At 34.9% G+C, this 19,130-nt stretch overlaps 1 protein-coding gene across 6 annotated transcripts in view; it reads left to right on the forward strand.

Moving 5' to 3' along the window:
- The window catches only part of GABRB2 (gamma-aminobutyric acid type A receptor subunit beta2), a 238,604-nt gene that overhangs the window by 201,715 nt on the left and 17,759 nt on the right, over nt 1-19,130 (forward strand). For 5 of the 6 annotated variants that reach the window (XM_077895632.1, XM_077895631.1, XM_077895633.1 and 2 more), the window contains one exon: nt 758-871. The exons of the other annotated variant lie outside the window; for it this stretch is intronic. In XM_077895632.1, the coding sequence (XP_077751758.1) occupies nt 758-871 (114 nt within the window). The remainder of the gene's footprint in view (nt 1-757; nt 872-19,130) is intronic. 6 annotated transcript variants of the gene reach the window in all.

Consider the following 19,130-nt stretch of genomic DNA (forward strand, 5'->3'; position numbering starts at 1 on the left):
GTTGTAGAATACCAAGGAATTTCAGTAAACCTCAAACCAACCAAAGATCTACTTTTTTCCAACTGTCGCCTGGAGTTGTTAATGTTTATACTTATATTTATATTTTCTCTCTCTACCCTAGTATTAGGAGAGCTCTTCCTATTATCCCTTGCATTCTTCTATTTGTGTGTGTGTATGTGTGTGTGTTTCCTTATAGAATTTGCTCTTGATTAATTTCACTTCCTTTTCTTGCTTATGCCTTTATGTTTTCAATACTCCTTTCTTTTAAGATTTATGTTGTTCATTGTTTATTTTGCTGCCAATAGCTAACTATATTTATATATATTTATCTTTGAGAATTTGTTACTTCTGCCTTTTCAGCACCTTGACTCCTACATATCTGAAAAGCTTCCAATATCTTAATTGCATTGAGGGAGCCACAACTACCAATTTTCCAAATAAAGCTGTGCCAAAAGATCTCCATTTGGGGAGTATCCTTTATTCTACATTCATAGGTGTTGTGAATCTCTGTATTGCCTTTTTCCATTATGCCTGAATTTTTGTTATGCAAAGCCACTAAAACCTTTAAATCTATTTATTTCTAGTGCTTGGAATTAGATTTTTTTAAATGATCATTAAAAAAAAATACAGCTAATTCAAAATTCTACTCTTTCTAAAGACCAGTAACATTTATCTATATCCAATTTACTTTAACCACAAATCCTCATCTAGTGGCATCAGTCTACTTAATTAGCACATTCTCTACTTTGTCTTCCAGATTTTTTATAAAGATATTAAACAAAATGGGACCCAATATCGATCCTTGTGGGACCCAACTGGAAACCTCTCCCCAACTAGACGGACTACCAATTACGATTTCTCTCTGTATACGGTTAGATAGCCAGTTTTTAATCCATTTATTTGTATTTCTGTTGGAGCCAATTTGTTTAGCTGTTCCCTGTAAAATAATGTATGGGGTCTTTGCAGATAACCAATGGACTTATATCCACAGAGACTTGGAAATAAGTTAAATATTTTCATGAGACCCTAATGGGGTTTTCCTGTTTGTTTGTTTGTTTTTAATATAGCTATGATGAGCCTAAGTTTCAGTGTTCCACTCAGTCATTATTATTGTGCTAGAGAAAGAAACCAAGTGCATCATATTTTGAGATTCCTTTTCATTCGTATTGAGAGGATAGAATGTCATTATATGCCGTGGCATTTCTTAGTTTTCTTGTGTTTCTTTTGGCTAGTGGAATAGATAGAGAATTATACATCCTTTTGTTGATTGGCTCAGAACTTAGAGACCTATATTTTCTGTCCTAGATTATTAATTTATGTCTAGGAATGTTATGTTTGCATCAAGTCCTTGTTGCTTTATTGGTATATAGATTACAAATAACTATTACCTTGATGGACTCAGCACTATTATAATGATAGGTAAAAGGCAGTAATTGAGATTGTTCCTTGTTATAGCTCTTGACTTAACTGAATTCCAAAGAAAACATTTTTTTGTCTAATACTTACAGTTTAGTTTCTGAATCCTTATGTGTTTGCAATTCTTAATTGGCAAATCTTCCATATCTCCCTCCACATTGGAGAAGAAGGAGAATTTTCACCATTCTACCTTATCATCCACTACTTATCCAACTACATATTTTTAAATTTTCTATTTCTTGGTGAGGCAGTGAATGATAGTGAATGCTTGTGAATCTTTTCTATGAGGACTTGATGCTTGATAAACTATTATTGAATCTTCTGAGTATCATTTTCCTCCCTAATGTTACTGTTCTGACTCAAGGTTCCTCAATTCCAAACTTTTATTGCCTATGGGGTGGGAGAAAGGTATGGTTTATCTATTAAATTGCTACTCTGTTTTGGTGTTTTAACCTGCCTTATAACTTTATTACTTGGCTGTGGTGTGCATAGTAACAAAGTCTGATAAATTGTATTAGGTAGATCCCAGGAGAAGAGATGTTTGAAATTTTAGCATCACTAGTTTAGCCCTATCCCCTAAACACCCAGCCCCTACCATGTCTGTTCTCTTAGGCTATCTCATTTGTGCTGTTGCTGCTGTTCTTAAGTCTAGCTATCTTGTTGAAATTGAAGTACAGCTATTTGGTTGGGCAGTATTCTGGGTAGAATGCTAATCGTTTAGAAGAAAACACGTTTGACAGTTGGAATTTGGGTTTGTGATAACACCGATTGAAGAATGTTATATTTTTCAAAACCAAAACCAAAGTATACTGCATGATTGTTCCAGTGACTGGGTAAAGTTATATGAAAATTCAGGAAAATCTCCAGATTGTGAGAATATTTCAAAGGAAATTCACCTCTTTGGTGCATTAAATTTTTCAACTGATGGCTTCAAAAAGTTAATGATACTCTCTGATATCATGATTTAGATCCTCATTTGTTAAGAACTCTTACCCTATTTCATAAAACATTATGTTAAAGAGAATGTCCAATGATTTACATTGAAATATGAATCTTAATGTTATCTTCTTTTATGCTTTTTTGTTGTTGTTGTTGGGTATGTCTTTATTCTGTCTTTTGAGTTCTCTTTTAAGTTCAAATTTAGTGTATGAAATAAGGACTTACTCAAAAGTTTGAAAAGTGAGCTAGCTATTAAATATGCCTGTAAAAACATCAAGATGCATGTGAAAATCCTCAGAGGCAGTAAGGTCCACTGGAAAAATGGTGACTTTTAGAATCAAACTGAACTGGGTTTACATTCAGGCATGGTCTTTTATGAGCTATGTGGCATTAGATGTGTTTTTAACCTTTCCACCCTTCAGATTCCTCAACTAGAAACTAAAAATACTAATTTCTGCCTCCTGGAGCTGCTGAGGGTATTAAATGAGATAATTATTTTAAGGGTCTTATGTAGTTCCAGAGAGAGAGCACTTGATAAATAGCTACTATTTTTCTGGAGATGGTAGAAGACAGTGTGTATCTTTCTCATTTTTTCTTAGTTCTATAACTATTTTTCTAATTATAAAACCAATTCATGATTTTTTAATGTATAAAAGGCAATGAAAACTTTCTGTACCTCCACACCCAGGTGTAATCATTGTCAAAATGCCTTTTATTCATAGGTAGTGACATACCCCTATTTAAAGACTCTGCTCTGCTATTGTGTATATTGCTATTTTCCACTTGCTTTTTTGTATCTTCAAGTATAATATATACCATTTTAATAGCTATAAGATATTTTATTAGTATATGTACCATAATTTATGTAATGAGCACCTATTGTTAGATATTTTCATTGTTTCCAAGTGGTTTTCCATTATAAACAATTCTAAGCACTCCATTGCTGACATATTTGCACACCATTAATTCTTGATATATTGCTTAAAATGGATTTCTGGGTAAAAATAGTACGTGTCTTTAAAATGGTGATACAGATTGCCACGTTGTTCTCTAGTAAAGTTCTACTATAGTTTACATACCTACCAGCACCATATGAGAGCATGGCAGTACACAGACACACACACACACACACACACACACACACAAACACACACAGTTTCACTCAGTCCCTAAAATGACAGAGAGACAGAAAACTGATGCCTGTGTCCAATTGGAAAAGTGTTAGTGAGGGTAGAAGAATCTAAAACCTATATCTTCTCCATTCAAAAGCCATAGAAAGTGAAACAGCAATAGAAAAACAAAAGAAAAACAATTAACACTCAACTCAAACTGAAGTTCTACAGAGAGACAGAGAGGCATAAGCAGGGCCAGTATTCATGCAAGCAGAACCCAGCCAAATCCATGCAAGCTATATTTGAGCAAATGGGGAGACACGTTAGATGCATCTAAGCACAGAAACAGCATGGTAGCTCTGCAAGAGAACTATAAATGACCGTGTCTCTGTCTTTCTTCTTGGGTAGAGAGAGAAAGTAACTCAGGATGCTGAAGACTGAGAATAACTCTTATTGGAAAAAATATATTTCAGGATAAATTAAAATTTCCCTCACCAAAAATTGAAAGATAATATGAAACAAAAGATCAAGGATGGGATGACAAACAAGGAGCTAGAAGGTGATTAAGAAGGCAAAAATGAAGACAATACAATCTTTTAGGTACTAGTAACTGAATCTAAAACAGTAAGAAAGAGAGTAAGTGTGGCAAAAAACCAAGGCAGTAACATAGAATTCAGATTGTAAAAAATCATGCCAAATGGAGAGAAGTGCAGGGAGAAAAATCACTTATAAAAAAACAGAATAAATATGTAAAACAGGTACAGCAGACTAAACATCATTAAATGATGGAATGGAATAGAAAAAATCTGATGTCAATGATTATAATAATGAATACTTACTGAATGTTTTTTTTTTGTTTTTAGATACTTCATATATATTATGCCATGACATAGTCCTTGTATTATCCTTTGTTGTAATAATTATAATTTTACCGATGATGAACTGAGACCCAGAGAGTGTAATTAACTTGCTTAAGGATAGACAACTAAGAAATAGTTGAACAGAAAATATGACTAGAGGCTACACTCTTAACTAATATGCTAGACATTATATATTTATACATACCTGTGATGAAATTAATCAGTAAGCCAAAAGGATATACTGGGTTCCAAGGTAAAAATTATATAATCTCATTACCCCCTTATTATATCCTTCTGACATTACTAAACTTCCAGGCAGAAATGGTGAATGATCTACAAGGAAGGAAAAAAAAGTTAGGTCTCCATAGCAATATTAAATTTTATAAAATAATGGAAAATGCTACAGGGCTCTGAGGGGGGAAAAATGTGACCTAAGAATATTATTGATAAATAAAGGCAAAAGAAAATAAGCCATCCTCAGTATCCAAGGTCTTAGTGAATAGAGCATCCACAAAACCTTATTTTAAAAGAAAAGCTTCATAAAAATTCTAGCCCCAATTAAAGGTAGTCAAAGTAAGGAACTTTAGAATAGGAAAAGCTAGTACGCTAACATTCAGAAATAAAGACAGCTATACAGCTCTAGAAATTAAAGTTACGGAATAAAACATAAGTCAATTTATTTTTATTTTTTTAAGATTTTATTTATTTATCTGTAAGAGACACACAGAGAAAGGCAGAGACATAGGCAGAGGGAAAAGCAGGTTCCATGCAGGGAGCAGATGTGGGACTCATCCCAGATCCCGGGATCATGCTCAGAGCCAAAGGCAGACGCTCAGCCACTGAGCCACCCAGATGTCCCAAGTCAATGTATTTTTTAAAATGAAGTACTAAATAATATATAAAAAGAATAAATCAGGATGTATGTTGTTGAAGAGGAAGAAAGTGTTTGTTTCCTAATTCATAACAAGAACTTGACATTTACTCTTTATCTTTAGAGTTTATGAATCAAGAAGTTGAAGATTAAGGATATGTTTAAAATTAACATAGATTAGTACAACTGTGTTTCTTGAAGGGTTATACCATAGACTGCCTACGTAGGGTCATCTAGGGTGCTCACTTAAAAAGTATATTCCATCTGAGACATTGTCAATCAAAATCTTTAGTGGGACAGCAGAGGAATCTGCATTTTATCTCCCAGATCTTTGTTGTATCTACTGAAGCATGGAAGTTTGAGGATCAGGATCCTTATAATGAACTGACATCTCATTGTATAAAAACCTTAGGTAATAAGAAGGAAATAAAGTAAACAAAGATCCAGATAAAGCAGCTAAAGCTAGATATCAGAAATAAGGATAAGGGCAATTTAAAGCAAATTTAGAGCATAAATTTAGATGATAGAAGTAAGACCAATCTTGTCCTAACTGCTATAACTAGAGCACCTTTTCAACTTGCCTGTCAAAAGAATAAGATTCTAAGATTAAATCAAGCAACTAAACTCAACAAAATACTATATATTAGAGGCACCTGTAAAGTAAAGGTATTGAGAAATATTCTATGTAAAGTCACAGGCAAAAACAAATGAAGCAAATACAAGTCTGAGGATAACTGAGGACTGGATATTATTACTTTTCAGTATATTAATATTATGACTATTATTACATTATAAGGATGAATTGAAGGTAAAAAAAAAATCACGAGAGATATTTTATAATAATTGCAATCCAAAATGAATGTGTTATCATTGATTAATAATTTATATGTAATTCATAAAGTTAAACCTGAAATAACATCCAAATAAAATGATAGGAAACAAAAAGATAAAATGACAAAAACATTACCTGAGTAATGTATTTAATAAAGTTTATTAGTTGTATAACCTCATTTTTACACAATTTATGTGTCAAAGATACAATAAAAATTAATTTGAAGAACACCTAGAAAATAATGGCAATTTAAAATACTATGTAATTAATCCCAAGGGATGTGGTTAAAATAATAGTTGGAAAGCTATAGCTTTCTAGCAAGTAGTTTGTTTTTTTTTTCTAGCAAGTAGTTTTAAGAAGTGATTTAAACGTACAATTCAAGAAGTTAAAGGATCAGCAATATATCTAAAAGAAGCAGGAGGAAGTAATTAATAAAGATCAATTATAAATTAACAAAATAGAAAGTCAAAATAATGTACAAATAAATCAATTTTTTAATATTTGTATTTATTTACTCATGAGCGACAGAGAGAGAGAGAGAGAGAGAGAGGCAGAGACATAGGTAGAGGGAGAAGCAGGCTCCACGCAGGGAGCCTGATGTGGACCTCGATCCCAGGTCTTCAGGATCACGCCCTGGGCTGAAGGCGGTCTAAACCACTGATCCATCTGGGCTGTCCATAAATCAATTTTTTAAGATACAAGTGAAATAGAAAACTAATTGATCAAGGAAAAGAGGGAAAGCTTATTAAAGAAGGAAAGAGGGAGGGAAAGTAGAAATTTTTTTAAAAACACAATTGTTTTTCTAAAAGGTGAAATTAAAATAAAATTATGCAAGGATCTCAGAAAATGTGGATAAAATACATGTCATTCTTAGAAAATATGAATTAGCAAAACTGACCCTAGCAGAAAGAGAAAACAAAAACAGAGCAATTACCAAAAATAAAACTAAGAAAACTGACAAAACATTGCAACCCCACTCCAGCCTAGAAGGCTTCAACAGTATATCTTATCAAACATTATAAGCAAATACTTCCATATCTGAAAAAACAAAAATTAATGAAAAAAAAAACTATGGATCCACTTCATTAATGAGTATTTCAGTGAAGAAAAAGAAACTTTAAATATCAAGTTTAATCCAGAGAATATTAAAAGCAAACTACAACATAACCACACGCTGTCATTTCCTTTTTTTTTTTTTTTTTTTTTTTTTTTATGATAGTCACACAGAGAGAGAGAGAGGCAGAGACACAGGCAGAGGGAGAAGCAGGCTCCATGCACCGGGAGCCCGACGTGGGATTCGATCCCGGGTCTCCAGGATCGCACCCTGGGCCAAAGGCAGGCGCTAAACCGCTGCGCCACCCAGGGATCCCCACGCTGTCATTTCTAAACAAAATTATAATATTATGTACCACAGTAATACATTGAAAAGGTGAAAATTTTTGCATCCTTTCAATAGATTACTAAGAGATATACAAAGGTATCTATTGAATTCAGCATTCATTTTTGGTTATAAATTTAAAATCCCTTAGGAAATTGGGAAATGATAGATATTTCCTGCTGTTTATTTACTTCTCTTCATTTAACCAAAAGCTCTCTCTCTCTGACATTTTGTTTTAGGGTGGAAAAGTAAAGACAGGAACAAGAAATGGATACTTAGCATCACACTATTATTTGTTTTTGTAAAAATGATTAGCCAATGAAGTTACATGAGAGAAAATATGAAATGTTAGAAAAGGAAAGAAAAGTATTTCACTCTTATGAAAAAAAAATTCTGGGAGAAACATGTAAAAACCATATGAAAAAGGAGAAAGGGAAGTTTCCATAGCTTTTCTATATACAGAAAAATTATAAAAAATATATTGGAAGGAAAGAAAAAAGCCCTTTTACGAATAAAATGTTTTTGATGAAAGAAAACTTTGTTTAAAAAACTTATTTTTTTAAAAAAAAGGTAATATTTTAAGAAATCGATTTTTTTTCTAAATTATTCTGAGTTTAGTGTAATCTCATTGGATGACCAGTGGCTTCCTTTGGAGTTTTGATTCTTTACTGGCTTGTTTTAGAAATTTGACACAATAATTCTAAAGATTTGGGGGAGAAAAATATATGTGAAGAATCAGGAAAATGAAAAAAAATAAGAAATGAATAGCTCTACCAGAAGTTTAAATGAATTGTAAAACCAAAGTGATTAATGCAGTATAGCACTGAGTCAGTGCTATCTAAATAAAGAGCATGGAAATTGACTTTAGGAGCATAAGAAAATTAAATTATTAATGAAAGTATCATTTCATATCATTGGGAACATGTGATTTATTTAATAAACAGTAGCAAGCAATTGGATGACCATTTGGGAATATTTAAATGTAATACCATACACTTAACCCACCCCTTCCTGCGGATTAAATTCTAGATAAATCAAAAGGCTCAATATTTTTTGAAGAGGAAAAGATACATAAAGAGCAGAAAATCATGCATATATATATACATATATTTTAATAAACATGAATTAGGTAAAACAAGATAAGAAATCTAGAATCCAAAAAAGAATAATATATTTGAGCTTGTAAACATGTTTAATTTCTGTATTTTTGTTTTTCTTTTGCCATTCTTATCAAATCTTTTCTTTCCAAAGGAACACAATTTTTTGTCCTCTTTCTAATTACTAATTGTTTTTTAAAGCACATGGTTATTTTCACTTAATAATCCCACTTTTGAATCCCACTTTTTGAAAGGAAAAACAATCCCAATGTTTTATAATAATTTTTGTTAAGATATTTTTTTGTTTGTTTGAGAGAGAGGGCACAAGAGCAGGAGGGAGGAGCAGAGAGACAAGCAGACTCCTTGCTGAGCAGGGGGCTTGAAGCAGGGCTCCAACCCAGGACCCCAGGATCATGACCTGAAGCAAAGGCAAAGGTTTAACTGACTGAGCCACCCAGAAGTCCCTATGATCATTGTTTCATACATCCATTACAGTTATCTGTACCTTTATATGAGCAGATTCTCTTTCTCATTTTCCCTTCAACAGTATTGATTATTGATTATTCTTCACAATTTATTATGGGTATTTTCTTATTTTAATTTGTATTTTTCATATTTCTTAAGCAACTTAATAACTTTTCACATATTTACGTGGTGTTGGAATCAGCTTTCCTTTGAATTGCCTATTACTATGCTTTTTTTAAAAAACGATTTTATTTAAGAGAGAGAGAACATGGGGGAGGGGCAGAGGGACAAGGAGACTCCCGACTGAGCAGGGAATCCAAAATGGGGCTCCATCCTAGGACCCTGAGATCATGACTTGAGCCTAAGGCAGAGGCTTAACTGACCAACCTACCCAAGAGCCCCTTGCCTATGGTTATACTTATCCACTACTCTATTTTCAGTTTCAAGAGTTCTAAATATAATAAATATGCTAACCATTTATTAATATGTACATTGCAGATATTTTCCCTAAGCTTTCACTCATTCTATAACAAGTTTTCAATTTTTATATTGTCTAATTAATTATACTTTATAATTTCTGGGTTTGCTGGAATGGATAAAAATTCCTCTTGAAACTCTAGGTTAGATCCAATGAATTTTCCTGAAAGTTTTTTTTTTCATTTTCATACTTAGTTCATTGTTTCATGTTTTACATTTAATCTGTCTTGAATAATATATTATTGTTAGTGAAAGATAATGGTCAACTTTATTTTTCCAGGGATAAAACCAAAAGCACAAGTATTATTGCATTATTACATTTTTAAAAATCCATTTTCCCGGTGGTTACATTTGGAGAGTGGGATGGGATTAGAGAACACTTCCATTTTTCATTTTATGTCTTTCTGTAGTGTTTGAACTGTTACGATGAATGTATATTACTTTTAAATTTTAAGACAGTGTGTGTGTATATGTTCATATTCCCACTTGATTTGCCAATATGATCCTATGATCCGTTTATTACATTCTCTCTTTCTTACACACACAAACATACACATTAACTCACCATACCTACCACATTCATACAGACACAAACCACACACAGTTAAAATTCCTCCTCTTGCCAATAATTCATATATCACTTAACCAGAATAAACCAATTACATATAAATAGTACATACACATTTCTAAAAATTATTGCTTATATTCTATTCTAATAATTATTGTTGTCAGAAAGAAAAAGAAGGAAGGAAAGATGGAAGGAAGGAACTAGGGAGAGGGAAGGAAGAAGAGAGAAAGAGAGAGAATGGTCTGTGCTGAACAGTAACTGGTGTGCCTCAGGAGCAGTCAAGCCCATACTGTCCAACGTTCTTGTCGGTGTTGTCACCAGTGATACAGTTAGGCAGAGATCTTTGTCTCTTTTTTTCAAGCTTAGACATACCTATAGCAACACTGCCCGTGGATCCCTGCAGATATAGTTACCCAGGAAAAAATTAATCTTCTGAACTCATTACAGTAAGCTGAAATTCAAGAGACTCAAAATTTAAGTTTTAATTCTGACACTTAAGCCATACTTGTAATATCCAAGAAGTCAACCTGTCCTGCAAAATAAGATGTGATCTTATCCATCTTAAAAATCATGTAGTTCTAGAATGTTAACTGTGCCTTCTTGCCTAAAATTCATTAGTCCCATAGCTTCCTGTTTTTTCCATAGCTTCCTTTTGATTAAACCTCCTATCACTTATTTCTGCAAGCAATAGCTTATTAATTTAAAATTTATAAACATTTCAGTACAGAGTTTATATCATACGCTGTGGTTAAAAACCATTTTATTTAATAACTTTCCTTTTGGAAAATTGTGGAAAAATGTCTATAGAGATAAATATTATAAAACAATTTCCTGGGTTAGGAACAACTAAAAGTACTATGAATCCAACTGCTATTCTAAAATTAACTCATTTAAATGAGATATAATTCTTATATTGGATAAATTAGAATGTAAGTTAAATAGTAAGCTATAAACAAGATGGTATGTAGCCAAGCATGCAGGTCCCTTAGATTATAATCATATTGTGCCCTGGTATAATATTTATACTTTTTCAGTGTGCTTCCTCTGATAGCTCATTTAATTACCTCAAAAATAACCAGATACATAGAGGGTAAATGTAATTCCCATTTTTATAAATAAGTAAATTGAACAGACACCTAGGCATGCACTGATAAAACACATTTCCAGGACCAAAGCCCTTGAATCTTACTGCCATAGCCTTGCCCATTGCATGGTCAGTTTCTCTGTTGAATCCCTTCTTAATCAGAGAACCTGGTTATCTCCTGTCCTACAAGGAGGCCAACATTTACCAAATATGACTCATTTCCTTTCAGTTAGGTTTTTTCCTAGAGTGAGAATCACAACCAAGAAGTTAATTTTAGAAAACATATTTGTTTAGTCAGAGGGCCCATGTTGCCAGTAAACAAAATTTAACAAACAACAGAAAAAGTATATATGTAACACTTTGTGGTTTTTCAAAGTAGTAGCAATACTTTGCCTCTTCAGGTGCTCCATTCCATTCTAGACTTTGAAATATAATACCCCTAATATACCACTACCATGTTGTTAGATCAGTACTGGATGTCAAGCACACCTTGTGGATTATTAACATAGTCTTTAAGCAAAGACATGCAATAGCTTTCAATTTTAAGACAAAGCTTCACTTTTGAAAAGGTCCTGAAATTTAGTATGATACTTACCTGAAGTAGCACCTTGCTTATCATAAACATTTAATTTCTTTCCTTTTCTCCTTTATAAAAACCTGCCAGTAAATTAATGGTGTATTTTGCAGTTTTTAAAATCGCAGAATTTAGGAAATGTAGTAATAGTCATAGTGTGAATACAGTTATTACTGAGAAAACTCTGGAAACATTATGAACTGTTGAAAAATAGAAAGCTGTGTGTTCCATGGATAGCATGGGGAATTGAGGACTAGCATTAAATTTTTATTAACCATCCTTCTATTAATATTAAATTGTTTTAAAAAAAAACAATATAAGTAAAGTACCTCCAGCAAGTCCTATGTTCCTAAAGAAATTAGGAATTTTTTATGGCCTCTGCTGAGAAGAGGTTTACAGAATTGCTTGATGCTTGTTTAATTTTGGCAAAGAGCACCAAGGGAGACATTAAAAAAAAATGGAACTTGACATAATTTTGAAATCTCTCTCAGCAATAAATCAGCTGTCTCTTGGCCTCTCAATAGTACTACTAGCCTCTGCTGCAGAAAATTTCTAGAAGCTGGGCCAGTTTCAAAGATACCATCTGAGTTTCTTCCACTGAGTCCCAGATACTGCTATGACTCCCTACAGCAGGGTAAGCATCTCTGAATCCTGGAGTACAAGCCTGCTAATCCAGGTGCCACCCTGAGAATGCACTGCAATAAGGGTCCTCAGCAGTGAATACTGTTTTCTAGAGCAGTTCACATTTCCTCACCCTGGTGAGGGTTATTGACTTCAGCAGTTGAGAACATTGGTCCCCTGACGCTGACAACATGGGCCACCTTTCTGTGAGAGTCTTTCAGATACATATTGCTCCCATCACCGCAGCCAGCTGCAGCATAGCCTTAAACTTTTCTCACAAGGGACACGGATTTAGAAGGAATGTCACAAATGTGTTGATCATTCAGCAAGTTTATCAAATTATTGCTCTTGGAGAGTACCACACCTGTTAAGAACACAGGCATACCCTGATCCATCAAACCTACTCAATTTTGAACTTGAAACATCCTGAGTTTAAGCCCCATAATTCTCACTTATTAGATAATGTCAGCCTGAGAAAGCTCTCTGAGCCTCAGTTTCCTCATTTGTAAAATAGAGCTGACTGTTCTATCCTCAAAAGATAATTTTAAGAATTGCAGGAGGAAATATGAGGAAGTACACGGAGAGTAAGCATTTGTTAAGGGCTAACCTCAAAGTTGATGTCTACCGGGAAGAGGATTGCAAAGGCAGAACTCTGACTTTTCCCATGTCTCAAGATTTGTTTCTAAATTCAGAAGCACTGCCCCTGTCAGTCTGATGGAAGAGTGTGCTGCCCTATTATATTCTTTTAAATTAGGATGCATAATACACAGTACATACACATGATACATGCTGGGTTTCATGCTACTGAGATGTATTTATTTTTTTAAAGATTTTATTTATTTATTCATGAGAGACACAGATCGAGAGGCAGAGACACAGGCAGAGGGAGAAGCAGGCTCCATACAGAGAGCCCAATGTGGGACTCGATCCCAGGTCTCCAGGAGCAAGTGCTGAGTCAAAGGCAGACGCTCAACCGCTGAGCCACCCAGGCGTCCCGAGATGTTAACTTTAAATGCATGTTCTAGAAAAGCTTCACAGAGTAAAAGGCACATTCCATCTCAGGGGGAAAAAAAAAGCAAGGAGCTGTTCTGCCCTGCCAGGATATACATGGCTATGACAGAAAAACAGTTTTAACCCTTGAAAAAACATTAAATGATCTTATTATTTTATAAATGAAGAAACTGATACCCAGAGAGGTAGAGTGACTAGCCCACCGGCACACACCAATTAAATAACAAAGACTCCCGTTCTGTGGCATTACCTGACCATTGTGCAGCACTGCCTTTCACTCCTTGACTTGACAATACACAATAATTTGATCTGCCTCCTTCTTCGATACCTTGCAATTTTCAACAAAGTACTCTGACAAATACTAATAAACAGGAAACCATTCTGCATTGAAAATTGTTCCATCCCTGCTCCTACCTAGTCTGTAATATTGAGCAAAACACTCCTAAACTACTACTAATATATCTAAAAAACTAACATTTACCAAGAGTTTACAAATGCTTAATTTGAATTTTTTACCATCCACTGCCCCGTAGTAGCCTTTTGTGGGGGATTATCCTCAGACCACAACATCAGAATCACCCATACTTTAAGAAATGCAGAACCCCAGTCCATTCCTGGATTTACTGATACTGAATCAGAATTTCTGATGACCCAAGAATTTAAATTTTAGCACGTTATCCAAATGATTCTGATGCTCGTGAAAGTTTGAAACTTGTTGAGTTACTAAATGCTCTTACAGTTCTCTAAAATTCTACCAATGACAAAACTGAGGTCCAGAGAGAAATAACATATTCAGTCACACAGCTAGTGACTTGCAAACCTGGGATTTGAATCCAGGTCTGTTATTATTATTGTTGTTGCTGTTGTTGCTATTATTTGAGGGTTTTCAATATCTGACAGAGTCTAGCTTATATTTTATTCTTTAGCGAAACATCAGCTTAAATTTGATGTTCTTTCCTATTTCCCTTAATTCATAATTTTCTTCATTTCTTAACAACCTATAGCCTGTGTTTTATAAAGTTTAATAATTTACTGTCTACAATCATCTTCAGATCTCAGAGCCAAGAGTCATTTGGTGTTAAAATGGAACAGAGAGACATTTAATAAGGCTTTGTCAGATAATAGCAGTCCCCCATCAAGGGTTGGGTTGTGAGATTGAATGGTGCATTTGGCAAATTCTCCCTGGAGTAATTCATCGTGTAATTGGCTAAATGTACAGAAGCTATCAGCAACCAGCTGTACAGGGAGCACTGGTTGAAGTAGATTTAATCTCCCTCTCCAGATCACTCTTCCCCTGGGATTTAGTCAGTGCCTTGATTGTGATTAATTCAGCCTTCTGAAAAGGGAGCACAAAAAATTACCAGTGAACTCCTCTACCCTTTACCATATAGACATCGAAGACCTGGTTTAGCAGACTTGAGAGCTACCCAAGGTCCTTAAAAAAAATTCCTTTTTAAAAAAATCCTACAGTCATTGATTTTGAGAACTTTAAGAGATCTGAGAGATGATCTAAACCAGTGCTTCTCAATCTTTAATGTGCCTAAAAGTTATCTACATATCTTGCTGAAGTGCAGATTCTTATTCTGTAGGTCTAGGATGAGGCTTGAGATTCTGCACTTCTAACAAACTTCTTGGAGATGCCAAAGTTATTGATCTCTAGACCACACTCAATAGCAAGGAGCTAGCCCAGGAAATATAAATTAGTCCCAACCCTGAAGGATTAGTGGCTGCTGCCTTGGGAACTAGACTGATGGTTCTGTTGACTCTGGGACCAGCTGGTCCATTTGCATGGTTTGTGCCTCCCTCACACTTCGGGATAGGAAATTTCACCTCAAAATAATTTTTTGTTGTTTTTAATTAACACTTCCTTTTACTTGTAGTTGCATTTTTTAGTTCCTTTAAAAAAAAATTGAGGTACAACTGACCTAACATTATAATAGTTTAAGGTATATAACAGAATGATTATTATTTGTATATATTGCAAAATGATTGTCAATGATAAGTCCAGTTAACATCCATCATCATATATACTTAAATTTTTTTTTCTTGTGAGGTCTCATTTTTATATGCAGACACTGAAACCCAGAAATGTTAGGAACTTCCTCAGGATCATATAACCTAGTTAATGGTAGAGCTGGGACTAACTAAAGCTAGAATCTATACCTAGATTTCTCTTTCTGAGTTGCACAATTTAATCACAGATTGCATACGAGGCTGTTTTAAAATATCTTTCCTCAGTTCTATCATTGGCAGAGCAAGCTAGAGTGCAATTTGTATTAAAGAAGCCAAGACACTGAGCCGAACTCAGCCTCTGAAAAGTTCTGCAACTTTGGGAAAAGAATTTCTCTGTATCTTACTTTTGTTAATCTGTGAGATGATAAGGCCTTGCCTGGCCTTTCAAAATTATTTTGACATTGTAGAAGGCAATGATAGAGAAAACATGAAGCCATTTGATAAAACATAAGTAACTTAAGTAAATGGAGGGCATTTTTATTAAATTAATGTAGGATAACATTAAACTATTCTTACAGGATTATTGATTTTGGAAAAATGTCTCTATATATTTTATATGGATATAAACATATATCTTATGTATATACATATATATGAATATTACATGACCTTACCTTTATCCTAGGTTGAATTTTATCTGAAATTATTGAAATTACTATTTTGAATTTTGTTAATAATACCTTTTTTATTTTCTACCCACCTTTAATGTATTTGGTCCACACAAAGCATGCACAGAGGTATGGGGTGAGAGAAAGAGAGAGAGAGAGAGAGGGACAGTAAAAGAGAGAGAGGAGAGAGCAAGAGCAAGAGAGATCAACCCAGCCATCCAAAATCTTGTCAGTGATCTCTTGTTCTGGGCTGCCAGTAGGAAAAGGCTCCATGTTTCTTCATTCATATCCAGAAGGAAAGATAGGGACTTTTTTTTTAACCCAAAAGCTTCCAACAAACCTTTCTTTCTTTCAATGATTCCGTTGATTTATGCCTTCCCTTTCCTGAAACAACCCTGGCAAGGGGAGAGGGAATTCCAAGTCTGGTTTACAGCAGTCAGGCCCACATCTGCAACAGAGGATCAGTCTCTCCAATTGTTACAATGGGTGGAATAGATACAACCACAGCCCACTGCAGGTGCTAATGGTGAAATATAAAGAATTAGTTTTACCTACCTATGCAAACTTAGGAATTTACATTTTCTTTCCCAGCCGAGAAATGTTAAGTTGTAAGTATTATAGCAGTTATCTGGTTTTTTTAAGATTTTATTTATATTCATGAGAGACACAGAGAGAGAGGCAGAGACATAGGCAGAGGGAGAAGCAGGCTCCCCATGGAGAGCCTGATGCAGGACTTGATCCCAGGACCCTGGGATCATGACCTGAGCCAAGGGCAGGTGCTCAACCACTGAGCCACCCAGATGCCCCACAGTTACCCGTTGTTACACACCTAACTGTATGCCAGACATGATGGTAGGCTCCTTAAATATCTTAATCTTAAAACAAACCGTCTTGTAATGTGGTTTTCTTTTCAAGATGAGGGGATATAACTGCATCTTAAAGATGAGATACCTGAACTCAACTAAGCTATGAAACTTGACGGAGTGCCCAGTAGAGAAGTGAGAATACAAAGCTGATTTCAAAACTCATGCCTTTAAGACTTAACTCTATATATGCTCTTATCTACACTGAAATCTAAAATAGTGCTGCATAAAGATTATCTATAAAATGTAATTTCTTATCACCTTTATCATCATAATGAAACTCTCATTATAGATTCATTTAATTGGAGAGAGATATATTTCTCATAAGTAAGAGAAAACAGAAAAAAAATCTGAAAACGTAGTTTTGCTGATGGATGCAAGCTTTCCATTCCCCAAATTTTACTGATCCTGTTGGCAAACAAAATGGAATACTCTGAGTTGCCTCTCGCCTCTGCCCACTATAAGGATGAAGAACCAAACAAAATTAAGCATTAGGAAAAAAATATTATTCACAGTTTCTTTTTTTCAGGCCTGTGAATAAGGAGGTCTCAACATTAGACACTTTCCCAGACAACTGAAACTATAAGACTCACACAGCCCAAAACCAACTAGGAAGCTCCCTGACAAAGGGCTGTAGCAGAGAGTAGTAGCACAGGTGTATGGCTTCATTCATCTCTTAAAGAGTAATTGAGCAGGTGCTGTGCGTGGTCCTCTGCCACCACTTCCATGACTGTCTTAAGTTGGACATTGGTTTATCATCCCAAACCTGTCCTGATTATGATGTGACACGAGTTCAATTCATTGACCCACTTACTGTCTAATCAAAGTTACTGCTCTGTGAGATTATCATATGGGGCACTGTTCTAGGTACTTTATATGAATTCTCTCACTTAATCCTCACAACCACTCAATAAGGCAGACACTGTTCTACCTATTTTACAGCTAAGAAAATAGGCTCAGAAAGGTGAAATATCCTGCTCAAGATCACAGAGCTTTGTGACCTTTTCTTTAAGCCAGTCTGCTTCTAAGCCAAGCAGTGTGACTTCAGAGCCCACTAATGCCTCAGCCCAAGAGAAGGTGAATGCTTACAGGTTTACCCTGAGTGTTCCTCCAGTCTACAGGTAAAGAGTTTGGATATTTGTACTAGCTTACTTTAAAATCTAACATGACTCCCTCTCATTTCACAAAGTGGTTCTTCCTAAAATGAAGTCAAAGTCAAAGTTAGCAGGAAAGAACCAGAGGGAAAAGATGAAGTCCCTCAAGCTATCTAACTTGGCACACACTGAATATAATGTGTAGACATAGGGGGCCTCCCTCTCTACCTTTTCCCTTTCTTTCTCTTCCTATGTCTGACACACCTAACTCTCTCTTTATAAAGACCCAGTGCCACATTTCATCCTCCCGCCCGCCCCCCCCATCTCTGAGCTCAGGCCATAATCTCTTATTTGCCCACTGCTCCTGCCCCATTCTTATCACCATTCCTCTGCTTATATTCCTAAATATCTCCCCCTTGAAACAATAGGGAATCATACTCTCTCAGGGGAACATAAATCCTAGTATATCATCAATCTTAAGTGTGGTGCGCTGAAGTAGGACTGTCTGTGTTCAAATCTCAGATCCATATTTACTCATTGTGTTATTTCGTGCAAGTGATTTACATTTTTAGAGTCTCAGCAGGCTTATCTACAAAATGGAAATTGTTAACAAGAGTACCTACCACAAAGGAGTGTAGTGAGGAATACATGCCATCATCCATGTAGAGTGTTTATAACTACCTGGAGTATAGTATACAGACCCACTAAATCTTGACTACAAGTATTACCTGTTAAATCAACTGATACTTCTGGAGTCCCTTTCCAACATGCTTCTTGCCCTCACAGGGACCGCATCTTAAAGGGAGGATACACTTTCAACATCTATAAAAATAATACATAAGTGAAAATAAAGGCAGTGATGCAAATGTCTTCATTGCTATGAGAATATATATCAGGACTTGAAAGAGGGTATAATCAAGGAAGACTTAAAAAATGGAAGGAATATTTTTGAACTGAGCTGTGAAAGATGCAAGATACTAAGAGTAAGAAAGGATGAATATGGATCTCCCTACTCCCTATTATTGATGACACAAATGTTAGAAATTCTGTGGTCCTATTCAGACAGCTCCATATTATTCAGTAGCAGTGATGTTCTACTAAGAAACTGTCTGGAATTTATAAATACTTTTGTTATAATTAGATATTTGTCATTCCTATCTGTTATGGAGGCATTTGTTCTGTAATCATACTGCTCTTAGCATCAGTTATTTTGCTTTTGTTGTATACAGTGAGTACCTGCTTACAAA

The sequence above is a fragment of the Canis aureus genome, chromosome 4, assembly GCF_053574225.1.
Source record: "Canis aureus isolate CA01 chromosome 4, VMU_Caureus_v.1.0, whole genome shotgun sequence".
Taxonomy (NCBI): domain Eukaryota; kingdom Metazoa; phylum Chordata; class Mammalia; order Carnivora; family Canidae; genus Canis; species Canis aureus.